The 19,493-nt window shown below is 42.6% G+C and overlaps 1 protein-coding gene across 1 annotated transcript in view; it reads left to right on the forward strand.

Moving 5' to 3' along the window:
* egln1a (egl-9 family hypoxia-inducible factor 1a) overlaps positions 1 to 18,855 on the forward strand; it is a 29,421-nt gene extending 10,566 nt beyond the window's left edge. The window contains exons 2-5 of the mRNA XM_080739871.1: positions 6,528 to 6,647; positions 17,903 to 18,039; positions 18,156 to 18,223; positions 18,335 to 18,855. Coding sequence (XP_080595997.1) covers positions 6,528 to 6,647; positions 17,903 to 18,039; positions 18,156 to 18,223; positions 18,335 to 18,390 — 381 coding nt within the window. The 3' untranslated portion in view covers positions 18,391 to 18,855. The remainder of the gene's footprint in view (positions 1 to 6,527; positions 6,648 to 17,902; positions 18,040 to 18,155; positions 18,224 to 18,334) is intronic.
* Positions 18,856 to 19,493: the final 638 nt, after the last annotated feature.

The raw sequence follows: 19,493 nt of genomic DNA on the forward strand, positions 1-19,493 counted from the left end.
ATTTACAGACTCCAGTGATGGTTAAAGGACAACTCCGCACTAAATAACATCTAGGCTCATTTTTCTACTTACTGTATATCCATCTCAAATTACTTCACACCTAACAGCCTAGTTCCAACAGCTCCAAAGTATGTTGTAGTCTGCTGGCATTAGTTGGCAAACTTCGCATTTTGACTGAAATCGTGGCCAAATCTGTGGGGTTAAAAGTGTGCTTTAGGCAGAAATTGCCCTGTCGGCCAGTTTCCCCAGCAGCCCTCATAGCATAGAGCAGTGGTTCTCCACCCTTTGAGGCCATGAACCCCAAAATAATCATATTTTAACTGGACCCCCCACACCCTGACGAGACAAGAGTTGAGGAATTACATATTGTATTACACAGTTCTGTTGTGAATAGCAGATCTACATGCTCAAGCATGTAGATCGGCTATTCTCACAATTTTTGCCTCTAATGTTTGACAATTTGGCCAATGTTTAATTTGTAATTTTAGAGGTATTAAAAAGTCCTTAAATTGTCACTTTAGAAATGTCCATATACCCTCTATACTAGTGATGGGCAATCCCGTTAATTTCAGTGAACGGATCATTTCGTTCACGGTAATGATCCGTTCAAAAGATTAGTTCAAATGATTCGTTCATAGCGCGATCGTCCTGTGAAAAACACAATCACGTTTTTATTACGTTGTGAGTACAGCCCGCCGTCGCGTCCTGTCTGCTGGCCGAGGCTATTAGGGGGAGGGGCGGGGGTGTGAACGAAAGTGTGAACGACCCATTTCAGGGATTTGAACGAATCGTTCACGAGTCATGCTAATGATTCGATTCTTATGAACGAATCACTCATGAACGACACATCACTACTCTATACACTTACACATTATGGTGGTTTGTTTACTGTTGAAAACAATGTTGCACATTCATCTGGGGACACCCCAAAATAATTTGGGGACCCCCCCTGGGGGTCCTGACCCACAGGTTGAGAACCACTGGCATAGATTGGTAAGCCTATAGCTTTTACACTATTTGTTGTGGTCAAAAATGATACATTCTTTCATGAGCCTGTTACTAGTTGTAATTACAAACACATCCATGCCTTGGTTGTCCCTCATGAGCCGCCACAGTCTCATAAATCATGTTTTGGGGTGAGCATTCGGCACAACTGCCAATCAAAGTGACTGTACTGGCCAATCACAGCGTGTCTTTTCCGGTACTTGGCAAAACACATAAGAGCATAACATCTCTTAAAGGGCCACTTCACCTCTGGGACAACCAGCATGTACTAGTGATGCGTTTTGCATCATATGATGCAAAACGCATCACTGATGATGCAAAATGCATCACTAGTCATGCTGAAATACTAAAATATCTCAAAACAGATTGAACACAAAAATAACTCAGGATTGTGTTGATCATGTCCCAAACAACAATAAAATAAGATCGGGTTGTCCCAGAGGTGAAGTGGCCCTTTAAGCCTGAGTGGGGACAGCGATGGCATGGATGCGTGTGTAATGACAACTAATTACAGACTGATTTAAAACAAAAATGTTATGACTGCAACAAATAGCATGAAAGATATAGGCTTATGGGCTCCACACTATCGCTGCTGGGGAAACTGGACAACAGGGGCATTTCTGCATTATAGACCCCATGGACCCTAGCCTCGCGTAGCCAGGCTTTACTCATCTGCGAAGAGAAAAGCCTGGTGACAATATAAGGCAGAAAGCGTTCAACTTCCGCCGTGTGAGCTTCCCCGTAAGTGAGCTTCCCCGGTTTCCCCTAACGTAACTTCCGTTAAACGCAGCACTTCCGCTAGAACTCTTGGAACCAACCGGAAGGCATATTGTCTACAGGGTGCATGGACCCCATGGATCCCCATTTGGGATCAATATAAGTAGGAAAATGAGCCTAGATGTTATTTAGTCTGGATTTGTCCTTTATATTCAGTTATGCCTCCTGCCAGTATTTCCTGCATATTGGCAGTTACTGTATATGGAAAGGGAAGGATATGTTACAGCTCTCTCTCAGCGATGGTATAATGTATCACATTCAAAGTGTCCAACGGTATAACGTATAGGAAATGGATCAGCATTGTCAGGAATCTCAGGATTTGTAAATCCTCTGTCAATTTAACACCAAAGTGTACAAATGTGAGGATTCTACTGTGTATATAGAGTGTTGCCAGTGCCAAAATCAATACATTAATATCATTATATGACTGTTTGTAGGTATCTGTAAGCAGTTAAAGAAGGTTGTTGAGTCCATGGGTTAGGGTTAGGGTCTGAGCTACTCTTGTTGTTGTCTAAAGCTCTCTTAGGGGGTCAAGAGCAGGTCTGGATCACAGTAAAGGCAGACAGGAGCTCAACACTTCATTAGGGCCTGACATAGAAATAATCTGAACTGGGTTTAGCAAATGCTTATCACTTGAAGCAAATATGTCAATTGGTTTTGAAACAGATTTGTAGTGTAAGCTTTCCCTAGTAGTCTCATTCGCATTCATGTCCATATACCACCTCTGTGAGAAGGTTTTTGGTACCAGTGATTTTGATCAGACAGTTGAGTTTGGCAACCGTATTTTAGCACAGCCCCCACTTGGCACATCCACACAGGTCCATAATTAAGCATGTGCTGGAGTGTTTCCTGTAATGGGTTAAGCCGGGCCCTGCTCCGCGTTAAGAAGACGAGGGGATGTTGCTGCCTCCGGGGTTGTGCCAAGTATCAGCGATCTCACACCTTTGGCCATTACACCCTACCCTCACACATCACAGCACTCGCACGAACACAACTTTTCCTGTCTACGACGAATGTATTTATACATATAGCCTCTCCAATGTGAGCTGAGCAGAGAGAGAGGGCGTCGCTAGCAGACTGGGCCAACCTCCCTTCACGCTCTGCACGTAGCAAGACCATTAAGATACTGCTCCCTCTGGAGAGGGGCCAGAAGTCAAAGTTTATATCAGTTCACTGTCTTTCTGCTCCCGCCCAACCGCCTTCCCTTTTCTCTGTTCAGTGCCTCTGTCTTTCTCTCGCTCACACGCATGCACAGTACGGACAGGACACGCAGGACCGCTAAACTGCATAGCTCGTCTGAGCGACAGGAAGCCTTTTGTCAGTCAACTTGCCCCTCACCCGCCTTGAACCCCAGGAGTGCTACAGGCAGCCTCTCTTTGCGCGCCCCACCCTTTTCTCTCTCTCTGTGTGTGTGTGTGTGTGTGTGTGTGTGTGTGTGTGTGTGTGTGTGTGTGTGTGTGTGTGTGTGTGTGTGTGTGTGTGTGTGTGTGTGTGTGTGTGTGTGTGTGTGTGTGTGTGTGTGTGTGTGTGTGTGTGTGTGTGTGTGTGTGTGTGTGTGTGTGTGTGTGTGTGGACGTGCTTCGTGGAGTAGTTTGTCAGGCAGTTTCACCGAAGCGAGACTCACACCCCGACTGGATGTGGGAGCCAGGTTTTTTTTATTTTGTTTTGTTTGTTTGACAGTGCTGATACTATGCATTCCGGTGATAACCTGCATTGTTGGAAAGATGCAAGAGAAAATGTGGAATTTGGCACTTAAATGTTTAACTACACTACCCCTAAAAGAGAAATGTTGATAATAAACAATCGTAATAATAATGATAATAATAAACCTTATTTATACAGTGCCTTTCATACAAAATGTGCACGTCAAATAAAAAAATCAAACAAGAGATATAGATTAAAAGGAGGTAAAAACCAAACGGCTAAGATTCTTCAGTAATGCGAATAATAAGAAAGCTAACTGGGAAATAAAAAACGATGAGAAGTGGTGCTATATAAAGGCTATGTTAAAGATATTAACCTAAATGTGTTTTTATGTGATTATACATTATAGATTATAATATGGCTTGTTTAAACAAATTAGACTGCTTCGTGATTTGTAATTTGACATGTACAACTCTTGCAAAAGGGATCAATCGGATCGATAATGACGTTGGACCAGGTGAAGGCATTTAGTCGTCTGTATGTATTTATAATAACCTTGCTGTGGTCTATGTGGATCCAAGTGCCTGGAAGAATGTGGAGGAACTTGCCCTTTGTTTATCGTATGACTTGGTATATGGGGGCTGAACTGACTCTGCCCTATGCACTTCTAACAAGAATATTATGGCAGTTGCACTGCTCACTTTGTCTCATCTCATTTGCCTGCTTGGGCCTGAAGAAAAAAAGACTCACAGGAGCTGTGAAGAGTTTAATAACTACAAATTCTTGCGATTCCGAAAGCTTAAAATAAAGCAAAGTCTGTAAGAAATAAAATCTGTGATTTTTATGTCACGTGTGTGTAGCGGAGAGAGTCGCAGCCCCAGCCTGAAGCCTCAAAAGTCTAGTATCTGCCCTCGGTCCATATGGATATCCCTTTGGAGTAATAGCTAAGATATTGGACTTTCACTCGGGAGACCCGGGTTTGAAGCCGGGTGGGGGAGGTTCGGATCACCTCCGTTACATTGGTGCCGTGACCCGGATCCGGGCTTCCCCGTAGGAGGTTAAAGGGGGGTGAGTGTGGCGGAGAGAGTCGCAGCCCCAGCCTGAAGCCTCAAAAGTCTAGTATCTTTCCTCGGTCCACTGGGATATCCCTTTGGAGTAATGGTTAAGATATTGGACTTTCACGCGGGAGACCCTGGGTTTGAAGCCGGGTGGGGGAGGTTCGAATCACCTCCGTTACATATGGTCAATCATGATGTGCTGAGGCCCGCGATAACAGCGTGGTTAAGGCGCGCTGTACCACATAGGCTCTTATGCCTGACAGCGAGTTCCGGGTTTGATTCCCAAGCCTGACGGACCTTTGCTGCATGTCACTCCCCAAAACTCTGGTCTCTCCATTTTTCCTGTCTCTCTTCACTTTATCAATAAAGCCAGAACAAGTCCCAAAATGATATACCATACCCGTCATTTCCACCCACCTTCTATCCGGGCTATGGGATTGCAATCACAACGACCCCATATGATCCCTGTGAGGAATGTTCACAAAAAAAAAAAGGTTAAATGTGGGGAAAGTGAAGAGTTCAATGGTCAAATGTGTGCAAGTTGAGATCAGTTGGTCAACCCACTGAGGAAAGGCGGGTGAGGACAGACCAAGGTTTCTTCATTTTTATAGTAGGTTAGGTTTTATAGTAGGTTAAGATTGTAGGATATTTAAAAAAGATGATGTGCTGCCTGATATTCTGTATAAGTTCAAACTACCTGGTTCAATATAGAGGTAGTTTATGGGATTTAAACCACAACCCTAGCTTCCCTATTCTCAGGTCAACATGTGTCCAAAAAAGCAGATCTACAAGCTCACAACACGATATACTGTACAGTGACAGTCAAAACTTTTGTTTAATTGTTTTAGATCAGCAATTTCCTGTGAAGATATATACAGTGTATATATCTACACACCTGGGTACTCCAGTCAGAAAATAGACGTTAAACCCTATATACTTAAATTGTGTCAAAGGAAAGTGGTGGTCTGTGACAGTCACTGAGTGCACGTGCACCCACTCAACTGTTTACACCACAGGTTTACAAGAACCTGTGGGTTCAGCGACAACACCCAAGCAGATCATGTATGAGCTTATTAGAGCAGGAAACTACAAGGGGAAGTTGACATGCACCACATGTCTCCGGTTTATTTTCCCCACTGGTTCCAGAGTTTATAACATAGTGGCCCGGTTTGTAACTGAGCCTACAACTGGTGACAGCCAGTCACTGTCCCTTATGTCCCTGTCATTGTCTTTGCTTTGACTCATGGATTTAAGTTCTCAGTCGCCGCCACGACTGATTTAAGTCATTTGGATTCCGTAGAAGCCGCTATGGAAGCATGTCTATGTTGAGCAACAAAAATAGAAGATCTACAAGCTCACAACACGTCGCGCCCCAACGAGTTGTGAGCCTGTTGAGAGGCTATTTTCAGTCATTGGTTATGTTAAGATTACAAGCTTCATGTTCTAGATTTTTATACTGCAATCATGTGTAAATTCTATATTTTTATATTTTGTTGCTTACACATGTTCTATTAGTATTTTAGTTATTAGTGCAGCTGTGTAGCTGCACACACACACAGGACGACTCCACGGTTATGGTTGCCGCTCTGAGAAATCAGTCTCTAAGCCTCCTCCTGGAACTTTTCTTTTAATATTTTGTCTACTGTTTTTTGTATTGTTTTTAGGCTATGCTAAATAAATCAAATCAAACTTCCTAGCATTTCCACAAACACGAATGGTCTCAGAAATGTCATGAAAGCAAAGTATAAAGTCTCAACAACTGGTTGACTGTACATAGAACAGCAGCGACATACCTAAACGTTATTCTTACACTTTCAGTCATGAGGTTTTATTTTGTTTTATTCTGTGCTGCTGACTCATCATGTACTCATGTGTCATGTCTGCATTAATATTTGTTCTGGTAGTTCTGCATCTTGCCCAAGCTGATTGATTCATGCATACATAACAACGTTCCCAATTCCAGTGAATGTAATTTACACGCTTCAATAAACGTCTGCACATCCTTTTCTAAACATGGGGTTCTTTCTTTTTTCTGTCTTACAGGCAATGGTAGCGTGTTACCCAGGGAATGGGACCGGATACGTTCGCCACGTGGATAACCCCAACGGAGACGGAAGATGTGTCACATGCATATACTACCTGAATAAAGATTGGGAGGCCAAGGTATGTGGATGAATAGTGCAGGAAAAACAATCTTCCTCAAAATCAAATTGTGGAGTCGCTCGGGTGCCGCAGTGGTAAAGTCCCTGCCCACGGAGGAATCCACTATGCGGACACAAGTACCCCATGTTCAGAGGGGAGGGAAGCCAGGGCAGGGAGGGTGATATTGGTTATTGCACGTAATCCTACAGGCTGGGGCGGCACCTGTCAGCGGGGAGTGTTGGGTGGGAGGAGTAGGACGAAGGCTCTACGTCTTCTCGGTGGCGGCTCCTCACTGGCAGGTGAGTCAGTAGGATCATGCAACTCCAGTGACAACACAGAAATGTGTGTGGGGTGGAATTAATTGGCATAACGACTAAATTGGGGAGAAAAAATCACACCCGTGTGAACTGAGCGGTGGTTTACCCACCAACCGGTTTACCCCTCCCCCCTTCCCCCCTGTGTGTGTGTGTGTGTGTGTGTGTGTGTGTGTGTGTGTGCCTGGCCTGGCCTGGCCTGAAAACAGCGCCCCTCCCTTAACATGTGTGGTCATAAAAGGTACTACACCACAGGCTTGAGGCTACATACAGACCCACCCACCCACATACAAACAAACATACCTACACACACGGCCACGCTATGGAGACGGTGTGACCACCGCTCAAAAAGGGGGTAAAAAACAATTGGCTATACTGTATATATTTTTTAAATCAAATTGTGTGAGTCCGCTATCAAGAGCCAGCTGGATCTTGTACTGCCCGGAAAGATTGGCCGAATTCTCATCTCCGTCACTGATTCCCCAACCCTCCACTTCCCAGCAACCCCCGCTACTACACTGGAGCCACTCTTAATGCCAGATCCATCCTACACAATTCCACACTAATGAATGGATGGAGTCAGTACGTGCAGCTCGGCCACTCTCTCCCTTCATATAATCCCATTAAAACACAGGGATCCTGCTAATCCAAGCCTTGCTTGTATAGCAACAGAAAGAACTGTGTTATTCACATCACTCATCCTCCGCCAGACTGACAGAGGCCCAGTCGGTCAGGTCAGTAAATGAGATGTGTGTGCCGTGCAACTCCGTCAGGCTGTGTGCAATATGCAAAGTGAGCCCAGTGCACATTGTAGCATTTTCAAGTGGTGTTTGTTTTTAACAACTTTCAACCTGGTGTAAGTATTTTGGGAATGTCATAAGCAAAACATTTTTTTAAGATTTGCAAAAACAATCCTAAATAGAAGGTCTGCATCTATTTTCATTAAACTGACACTGTCGTAAAACGTGTGTAAAAGTGTAAAACAGACGTGTAAAATCAAGTTAAATACTTGATTTGACCACACCAAGAATTCTGATCATGTCGTAAGAAAACAATCACTGGAAGGAATGGTACATTCATCTCCTAAACCTTCGGAGATTATGTTTCATTTTATTTTATATTTCACATGTTCAATGTACATACAAAACAATCCCTTTCTGCTCATTTTCTTGGCTTCAACCATTCCAAGGGCATCAAAGCCTCATCCTGTAATCTTTTTTTAATTCAAATGTTTTTTTTATTTTTTCTTCTTAATACAAAAAGTGGTAATGGGTGGTACAGTGCAGCACAACAACAGGTACAAATATATATACAGTCAGTCCAAGATAATACAATAATAAAAATAACCAAAAAGAACAACATGATGTTCAAATATAATATATATATATTTGTAGACACTAGAAAACTATTCAAATGGCTTAAGAAGCAAAAGGAAAAAAAAGAAAAAGATCTAATCAGTTTTTTGCTTGCGTTTTGATACACATTTCATTGTGCATCATTCCGGTGCTCCCAAGCAGGTCAAAATAAACACTCTGACCCAGGGGAAGTTATTATGAAGCCTATCCAGATGCAAGGCCACAGTCCACACATCATACTGTAGGTCTTCTGTTAGACTCATGTATTATTATTATTTTATTTTTTCATGTTTTTTTTCCCCATCTTGTCACCTCCCTGGACAGAAGAGTAGGGGTGCAAATTGCAACAGTAAAGCCCTTTGCACACAGGACAGTTGCATTCTTTTCATTTGCTGCATGAATAAAACACATTGGATTTGGTGTGCAATGCTGTGCGGAATCGGCGCTGCGGATCCCAAAAGTAGTCATAAAAGGAGTGATGAGTTTTTTACCGCATGCGATAAGACGCACAAATCGAACTGGGTTCGATCGAGAAAAAACGCACGGCCGCAGCCACTCGTCGCACGGCTAATTCGGATCCGGTGTGCATGAGGTCGTAGAGAATCATTGCTGTTTTCTTTTAAAAAAATTCAATTGTCCGTTTTATACGTGCGGATAGACCCGCCTTTGTGCAAAGGGCTTTACTCGAACTAACCAATTTAAAAGATTTATGAAAAAGTACTAATCGATTTTAATAAACATACTGTAATCGATTTGGGGGGGACTTTTCTCCTCTCTTTTTTCATTAAATCTAAAAAAAAGATCTACAACCTCACCACGCGTTGCGATGAAATAAGGCTAGTCAACTAGTCAATTCGAAAAACTTAATTTGGATAAATTTTTTTGTTAATTAACAAATTAACCAAAAAACATGGTTCTCAATTATTTGGTAAATCGAAAAAGTAATCGGTAGAATAATCTCTAAGAATACAAATGGAGGCTTCCGGGAAGATGGCGGATGGAGTAACAGCCTGAAAAGCAAGCTCCCCCATAGTCGGAAAATAAACTATGCAAAACTACATGTAAGATAAAAACATTTAAAAAAAAAGTGTGTGGAAGAAGCTAGGGCGACTCTAGAACCGGTAAAAAACACATAGTGGTGCTTAAAAACAAGTATTTGAGAGAAATAAGAAGAAGCTAAGATGGCGACAGCCGAGCAAATGGCGGAGGTGATCAGAGGACTCGCTGACATCAAACAAAACATGGAAACTTTTAGACAAGAAGTGAGACAAGACTTTGTAAAGCTGAAAGAAGAAATAAGGAGAGAGAACCAAGAAGAAATAAGGATACTAAAAGAAGAAATGGACACGCAGCAACAGAAGGTGAGCGGAGAGATGGAGGAACGAAAAGCGGAGATAGCGGAGGTCCAAAGCCGAGTGTTAGCAACGGAGGAGTGGCAAGTAGAGGCGAGCGAGTCGGTAGAATACCTGGAGGATCGGGTGAGGAGACTACAAGAAAGGCTGCTGGACATGCAATCGCGGCAAATGAGAAACAATATAAGGCTGTTCAATTGTCCAGAAACAGCAGAAGACGGGTCAAACATGGTTGACTTCATAGAGCAACTGATGTGGGCTGAACTCGACCTACCAGAGGACACGGAGCTACAGATCATGCGAGCCCACCGAGCCCTGACGCGAAAACCTCGGGACGACGCGGCTCCCCCACGCTCGATCATTATCAACTTCCACAGATTTGATGTAAAAGAGTTGGTTCTCAGAAAGGCGTGGGCTAAGGAGATAAAGGTGGCCGGGAAGAGGCTCGGATGGGACCATGACTACCCACCAGAAGTGGTCAAACTTAGGAAGGAGTACGTGCCACTTAAACGGCTGTTAAAACAAGAAAAAATCACGTTTCAATCCCCATATACAAAGCTAAGAGTCCAGTGGGACGACGGAACGAAGGTGTATACGTCCGCGGCAGAAGCAGCGAGGGATATCCGAGCTAGAGGCTACAGGGAGAGGACAACACCGCGGACGCGGGCACCAGAATCGACGGCGGGGGACGTGGAGGCGGCGCTGGGCGAGGAGACGACGCAGGATACGGAGAAGATGCAGGATGAGGAGGCGCAGCAAGAAACGGGAACGGAGATGACGGCTGACACGGCGATGGAGAAGGACAGACGAAGGAAGGAAAACGTGGAGAGATGGCAGCGTGTGTTGAGGAGAAAGACGAAGAGAAGAAAAAAGAGGAATGTTGAAAAAGGGGAAAGACAGGAGGCAAGAACAGTCAAAGAATTGGCACAGTGGCCCCCAGCTTGTGCGCCTGAGGACACCACCACCGCCGCCACCACCACCACCATCAACGACACCACCAACAACGCAGACACGGGTCGTAGACCCGGCGGCGGGGGACGTGGAGGTGTCGCTGGAGACGGGAGCAGAGACGACAGGCGAGGCGGCGATGGACGAGAGACGGAGGAAGGAGGAGGTAGAGAGATGGCAGCGAGTATTGAGGAAGAAGACGGGAGAGAAAAGTGGAACGGTGGAAAAAGTGAAAGAAAGAGACAAGAACAGATAAAAAAAGTGAGTGCGGGCACCGCATGCTATGGGAAAGAAAGGACAAGGGGAATCTAGAGTTGCAATAGAAGCATATTTGAATGACAGATGGGACCGACGAGGGGATGTTTAGTTTAGGGGGATTGTGTAGTTTTTGATATGTTTGGTGTTTTTTTACTCTTCTGTGTAGTTGGCTAGACGCTGGAAGGACCCAAGAGTAGGGAATATTTTCAGGTCTAGAGAGGGGGCCCTGTCCATGATGGGGACAAACCCCTCAGTTTAGTTAGAGAGGGTAGGGGGTAGTCGCCCCTAGGTGGAAGTCCTGTGAGTGTTTGATTGATTGATTGAAGACTTTATTAGAAGTTTGCATAGGAAAAGGTACAGTTTCATGACGGTACAGTTCACTGGTACAAGGTCTACTAAAAGGAGATCCATGAAAAGACTAAGCTTATTTCCACTGGAAACCATTGAAGTATCTCATATAACATTGAATGACAGACAAATAGAACACAGTACTATGCAGTAGATATGTAAAGAAAAACAAAAAAGAAAACAGTAAGTCTAAATAAACAGTATATACAAAGAAGGGGCAGGGGAGGGTAGGGTTGGGCTAGGTTAGTTTTTTACCAGTTGCGAATGGCTGCTGCCTGTAAGTGATTCTTCAGGGCAATTTTAAAGGATGCTAGTGATCCACACTCCTTTATGACCTTCGGTAAGGCTTTCCACATTTTGGTGGTATAGCAGAAAAAGGAGTTTGACCCTTTGTTGGTTTTGACTCTGGGTTGAAAGTGATCTGTGGCGCTGCCTCTGGTGTTGTAATTATGGACATCCTTAATGTGTGTTTGTGTTAGTGTAGTAGTTTGTTTGTGAGTGCGTGTATGGCATGACATTTGGATGTTAACATTATATTGGACATAAACAGGTAGAACAGATGAGGGGAGATAAGTGAATAACTGATGGTTAATATTATGGGAATTATTTGAACAAAGGATGGTTAACAAGATGTGTATAGTGTCAATGAATGTAAATGTGATTAACTCTCCAGTATAAGGAGAAAGGGTGTAACGACGGACATGATGGTGGAAATGTTCTAATGAAAATGAAGATGGACTTGTGAAAAGGAAAAGAGAAAAAAAAGGGAAAAAATAAGACAAAAAAGTAAAGCCTGTATATGAACAGTATGATGATGATTAATGTGAAGAGATGATGGATGCCATGTTGTATTTGTTTGTGTGAAAAAATCAATAAAAATTGAGTGAAAAAAAAAAAAAGAATACAAATGGATAGTTACACTCCTACAGAAGTGTGTTTGCTACATCTCGCATTATGTCACCAATTCCTTTTCCCTTTATGAGTCAAAGGTCACTGGCTGAGTGGATCAGGAGCTAGACGTTTTGAGAATGGAGGGAGGGAACACAGGATGCTCCACTTCGCCGAAGAACCATAGTCTTAATAACAAAACCAACAACTGTAAAATGGAACAATTGTGTCGAGTGTTTGTCTGAGAGGCCAGTGACAGGAAAAAAAATGCACGTAGGTATGGGAGGGATTGCTCCCTGCAGCCTCCCTTCAGATACTCCACCTCCAGACCTGCTTAGGGAATTATCTAATTACAGGAAACTTTTTTTTTTTCTTTTTTTTTGCCTGTGGAAGATAGATAGTGTGTGTGTGTGTGTGCGCGACTGTGCGTGTGTGTATGTGTGATTGTTTCTGCTGGTGTTGAGTGCTGCAGTAATATACAGAGGAGGATGGTCATTAGCCATCATCACTAGACAAGTTCAATGAATGTGTAGCTTTTAGGAGAGCAATACAGTATGGCATAATAACGACTATTGTGGCATCTCTTTTGTTGTGGATTTTTTTTGCCCAGGCAGCTCGTGGGGTTACAAAATCATAATGTATACGTTATCTGCTATTGAAACGAATAGGCCCGACCATAGTGTTCATGGACAGCATTGTCAGGGGGCTCACATACTGCCATCTGGGTCTAGGGGTGGGCGATATGGTGATAATTATCGTTGAGACGATACAATGTCTCCACGATATGCCTTTTCAGAGGTATCGTATATATCGTGATACAAATTAGGGAGCCTTGTAAGAAATGCTGTTTAATCGTTAATACAGAGATTCTTTGCAGAATTCAATTTAAACCCGCATTTTGGTCTAAATCAGTGGTTCTCAAACTTGAAAAATGTCAAGGTCTCCACTTAACTCTTACGGGTCCATTTGGTTTCATTTGTATACTGTCAGAGTTACATACTTGTAAAGTTCAATTTAGACCTCCCAAAAGGAACCCAGAGAGTCTAGTTTTTTTCAAGTAACTTGAAAAATAACCATAAAAACCAATGTGAAAAAGAATCGTGTATCGTGATACAGCTTGGGAAAATATTGCGATATTGTATATCGCCCACCCCTATCTGGGTCCACACTTTCCACAAATATTGCTCAATGGTCTGGCTAGGATGTAAGCTTCTTTCCCCTCCTTGCGTCTACTTCCACTTTGTACAATTACATTTTTTAGTTATTATTTTTTTTTTGCAGTATATTTTGGCAATTAGGCGGCCCGCGTGCGCAGTAGGCGAACAGAAATGTACTGTAACTTCAGTGGTACTTGTGCTTCCCACTGCCCCCCTCTCATTCACTTCCCCAACCCCTCCCATTCATGGCCCCAGGCGATCCCAGTCTGCTATTCAACTGCATGCAGGAACACACAACGCATGCTGTATAATAAGTTAAACTTAACATCTACTAGGTAGAGCATTTACCCTGTTAATGAATGAACTGAGGGTGAAATGAAATGTGATATACAAACAAGGCATTGACATTTTGGAGACTTATTTCTTCTATCACATTAGAAGCGGGCTGCTCAGGGCTTGCCAGGGCTGAATCTTTGTCCCTAGTATGGGCTTTATGGATAATTTGTCTGGTTATTAATTGTAAGGAGGAAACATCATTAGTTGTAGGCTATACATGATGTAATGACAGCTAGCCTACTAGCGTTAGCTCCATCGTCTCCTTATCTCATACCGTAGTTATAATACAACTCACTGGTGTGATTCCCATGGTGGCACCGATTGCATCCCACATGTTTGACTAGCTCAACTTGATAAATCTTTTATAACTTTGCTTTCTTATTGTAAACCAGAAACCCCTCAAGGAGCACTGGTGGTCCCTGGACCACTGGTTGAAACCACTGCTGTAGTTGACTACCTTTTTATTCTGGCTTTGCTTTGTTATGACGTGTCAAATGCCGTCTTCTCTATGATTGGCTATTCGTTGTGGTGAGTTGTACTTTTTCTTTGTTTTTGTTTACAGAACTCTGTTGCCTGGATACTGACTTGCTGTCAGAGAATGACATTGCTTTGGAATCTTGGAATGGGCAATTGCTTCACTTATTCCGATTTGTACTGATAACAGAATTTGTATGCGATCCTACTGTATGCCATTTTAAATGTTGGCAGTTTGTTTGTGTGCAGTGTGTGTACTTGGGTGATAAGCAGTAAGCACTGTACGTGTATTGGGTTTAAATGTAATACGCTTCCTGGGATTGTGTATATTGTAGGCATTCCACAGCAAGGTCGTTCAACTGATTGCTAATGTTGTTCAAGGTCACGGGCTGGCCAGCTGGCCAAAACCATTCTGTGTTTGCATGCAATCCATACAGGATGTCACTTAAATGAATCTGTGACCAATAAGATTAGGATTATACTTATTTTATCAAGTAACTTAATTAATAATGTCTTGATCATCTTAATTCAATGTATTCATTGTATCATCATCAAATCCAATGATTGTCAATATTATTGAGCAGTGCTACTGGAAGGAGCTAAGCTCCAACATCTGGCTTTGTCCGGGCTCTGAAGCGTGGCCTACATCTGGCCTATGTTGTGTTGTGCTCAATGTTTGTTGTACGCCCAGGGTCACATTGGCCATTAACTCATAAATAGCAGCTCCCACTAGGTGTGATTTTTAAATAATTATATTATATGTATTATATGATTACTGATGATGACCTAAACCAAATTGTGATATTATGAGATGAATAGTGGAAGGGCCACTCGCGATAACTTACAACAAATTAGCTTAAGCAGCCATCTGAGCAGTTGTCAGTGCTGCCTTTAAAGCTATACTGTGTAAGTTGCCAAACTAGTGGTCAGTCGCGGTATTGCTTTTTTCGGACGTTTTTCGTGGACCACCGCCGCGGACCACCGGAGCGGCGCCGCAAACCACCGCGACCGATACGATTCCGTAGAGGGGTAGAACGTAATTTTCTGAGCAGGATTTTGGGATTAAGAGGTTAAGAATCCTTCACCATCGTAAACACTGTAGCTGAGGGAGGCTACTTCCTGAAGAGACGCAGCACACGCTGTGATTGGCCGGTAGTGTATCATGTGTGTATGATCCGCGATGTGATTGGCCAACGTATACACAACATATACAGATGATGCAGATGACGTAATTTTGCCGCAAAATCCGGTCCCCGGCCAGGATCATAGAAAACATATAAAGAGAAGGCTTTAGAAGCTGAAAATAACGGAGTGGGTGTTCTAAAACTTTAGCGATTTAACAGTTAGGACAATTTTAAGATTTGTTTTATAAAAAAAGTTACATAGTATAATCCTTTTATTGCAAATTTGTATATCCTCTTGATTTCACAATATGTTATTGTGGGCTCGCCTGAAAGTCAAGAACACTATGTTATCTTCATTGTTTATTTACCAAGTTCGGCCATGACTGTACAAAGGCAGGGCCCTTAGCCAATGAGGTGCAATTGAGGTGTGGAAAATCTGGGAGTGGTGTTAGCTGGAGTATTGGTTGAGCTTCACATGACAGTTGGCACGCTGCAGAATATAGTCACGAGCGAGCCCACACTGTTTCGTAGGAACAGTATGTCTAGTTCCGGGCATAAAATGTTGATATTATCTGGTAGCCTATTCTCGTTTTTTATCATGTCAGTGAATTATGGGTCCTGTCATTCATGTATAGTGTTTGTGTATTATGTGTTGTGATTTTGTGTCTTGATGGCTGCTTGGTGCAAAAAGAATTTCCGTAAGGAAAAAATAAAGCATCTATCTATCATCTATCTATCAATGGCACTCTTGAAAGATCTATCCCAACTAGAGCACACGTTTGGCAGGTTCTTCTCTTATGTGGGGTTGTTAAAAATGCCTGGCCCGGACCTCTGGCCTAGCACCTAAGCTCCTATGTAGCCTGAAAGCGCAAGTTCGAATCCCGCTCCTGACAATCTTTACTGCATTTCTCTCCCCATCTCTCTCTCTCTCCCTGTTTCCTGTCAATCTCCACTATAATACGCTATAAATCAGTGGTTTTCAAGTCAACCCTTTTCATATCAAGGTCCATTATTTATTCAGTATTTGAGCCACGGACCACCCAAAATGTAGAATATTTTGTTATCGTTATCATTGACAATTCCATGCTGTATAGATGTGGTACCATAGGATTGATAAGGTAAATAAGAATAACAATTCTTCTACATTCTTGTGTTGAATTCTTGTAAAATAAGTATTGCAGATGTTTAACATTAATTTAACTCTTGAAAGCTTTGCCCAGCCAGTGTGCGTGTGAAGAGAGAGGGGCCTATCATATCAGCTGTGTGAGAGTTGAACAGTCACACTTGCCGCAATCTGCTTTTTCACTCTCCGGGTCCTTTATCCAGCCAGCACATTTTTCCTGTGGGTTATTCTTCCCATCCCTCTACAGGAAAGCCTTTCCCTGTCGCTGCTTCCTATCCTGTAGTTTCCCCCCCCTAGGCCTTTGGAGAGCTGGTCAAGCCTTTTTCCCTAACATTGTCATCTCCTGTCTATCACTCAGCAGCCCTAACCTATGCTGTGCTTGAATAGTTCCTCCTAATGTGTTAGCATTACAGAAACATGTACTCCATACTGTTTGTTCAGCACTTCGATCAATTTGCCTTAACCACTTACAGGAGCACTGCAGCCATTTTCAACCTCATCTTCAATATTGGTCCTCTCTAACGCTCATTATAATATGGAACCAGGTTTGATCATTTCAAACAAGATTTCACATTCTTTCTTCTTTTTTTTTTCTTTTTTTTATTAAAGTGATCCCTGGCTAATACGACAAATATGCCTTAATACATTATAATTGTCCTCTATAACTACAATGTAAAATTAAAAACACCTTAAATATTTTATTTCTTCTAGAAATAGTTAATCTTTCACTCAATAGGGGAAATGCCTGTCGCAAGTTGATGATGTCATAAATGTCATGTGTGATCTATCCTTATGGAATTTATGGCATGCATGTGCAAAAAACACATTTGAAATATTGATTTGATGCTCATATTAACCATAGGAAGTATAAGTTTGTTTTTATTTGCACATGCATGCCATAAATTCCATAGGGGATAGATCACACATGACATTTATGACATCATCAACTTGCGACGGGCATTTCCCCTGTTGAGTGAAAGATTCGCTATTTCTAGAAGAAATAAAATATTTAAGGTGTTTTTAATTTTACATTGTAGTTATAGAGGATAATTATAATGTATTAAGGCATATTTGTCGTATTAGCCAGGGATCACTTTAAAGCGAGAACAATGGCTTCTATTTTAGCATGCTAACTTTACTGGAAGAGAACTTGGCTTGGCAGTTTCTATTAGCTTGGATTCCTCATTGTCATTGATTCTGAACTGTCCACAGCCCTCCTCTGAGTAGAAAAGTGGTACCATTATTATAATGAGCATTAGTGAGGACCAATTATGAAGATGGGTTCAGTGCACTGCGCGTTAGATTAGCCTTTCGATCATCTATTTTTGCAATATTTTCCCATTTTCACCTATGATGAAATACCCAAGATAAGGACGCCAGGTTGAAAGTTGATCCACCTTTTAATTCATTTTCTTATCCGTTGCTGTCCACTCTGGTAATGGTACGCCAAACCCTGGCAATGCAATGTAAGCTCTGTGTGCCAAGTCATCATTTCAAAATCTTCTCTCTGTAGCTTACTATGCAGCAGCTTCTTCCCCCGCAGCATCCTGATTTGTACACACAATGAGCTTTGTTTTCTCTTTGTTCTGCTGGTTCCAGGAACACGGGGGCCTTCTTCGAATCTTCCCGGAAGGAAAAGCACAGTTTGCCGACATTGAGCCCAAATTTGACAGGTTGCTGTTCTTCTGGTCAGACAGACGGAATCCACACGAGGTCCAACCAGCGTATGCCACCAGGTTGTCAAGACTGTCCAGCCCACTTGAATAAAATGCTATCCTGTCCTGAAACCATTTTGTTACAACACGCTGATCTTTCCTCATCCTGACAAACCTTTCTGATTACCCTTTCACAGGTATGCCATCACAGTGTGGTATTTTGATGCAGATGAACGAGCCAGGGCAAAAGAGAAATACCTAACAGGTAGGCTTTGGGTGTACAAGTTCAATGTTAATGTTTTTTGTTGTTGTGTATTGCCCTTCCAGTACCCTCTCCTATTATAATCGTTGACTCTTTATTTCTCTGTGTGGCCAGGTGCTGGAGAAAGAGGAGTGAAGGTTGAACTGAATAAACCATCAGATCCTAGCTAATGGGACGCCAAAGCCCTATATATTGGGGTGTGTGTGTGTTTGTGTGTGTGTGTGTGTGTGTGTGTGTGTGTGTGTGTGTACATGGCTGAATGAGACACTGAGATTGGGTAAATGACCCATGCTTGCGGCAAAAGAAAATAAACAGTGGTTTTTTTAATTCACTTTTCATCAAATCTGGGTAACAAAACTGACTTTGAATGTGATTACATCATAATCCAAGGGACTACGCTTAATTTATCCATTCCTTTTGCCTTTTTCAGTGAAGAAGGCATACAATTAAATATGTCATTTAAAAAAGAATTACTCCAGACAGGAATTGAGACCAGAAAGACAGTTTCACCCTTCCATCATTTGCATAGTGGGTTGCAGTTAATTCCTTTATGGTACAGTGTTCTGCTAACGCTTATTGTGTTAATGTTTTTCACATAAGCTGTCATAAGCTTTGTTAAAATATGCTAGCGTTTTCGATAACAAGTGATCTGAATAAAATAAAAAAATATTTCTGATAGTAATCTTGTTGCTTTTGGTCGTTTTCAAATTATTGTGTGCTGTGTGCTGCCCTCTATTCTGTGTTCACATCAACTGTTTTTGTATTAATATTGATTTGATGGTTTGAGTTTTCTGTGAGGTCGCTCATGGTGGTAGTTCAGGGGGGGGGGGGGGGGTGGCAGTGGCTCATGGGTAGAGTGGCCGCTTGGAAACTGGAAGGTTCCCAGTTCGATCCCGGGCTCCCCCTTCCCGGGCTCACTTGCTGTCGGAGACGAGTGTCCTTGAGCAAGACGCTGAAACCCTAATTGCTCCCGATGAGCAGGCCTTGCATGGTTTCCTATGCCATCGGTGTATGAATATGCATGTGTGTGATTGGGGCAATGTAATGCACAAGCTCTGTGAAGTGTCTTGAATAAAGGCGCTATATACAGTCAATGCACCATTTAGTGGTACTTGCACTGATTGGTCAGTTGCCGATAATAACCCCATGGGCAGTTCTCAAACATTTTCATGTCAAGGAGTTGGATGAGAGCAAAGGTCTTGCTGGCATGTTAACGGTATGCAGGCAGTATGTGAATAGTCAATGGTAGCTGTTTTCCATGCTTTGCCAAAGC

This window comes from Nannobrachium achirus (genome assembly GCF_963921795.1).
Source record: "Nannobrachium achirus genome assembly, chromosome: 13".
NCBI classification, from domain to species: domain Eukaryota; kingdom Metazoa; phylum Chordata; class Actinopteri; order Myctophiformes; family Myctophidae; genus Nannobrachium; species Nannobrachium achirus.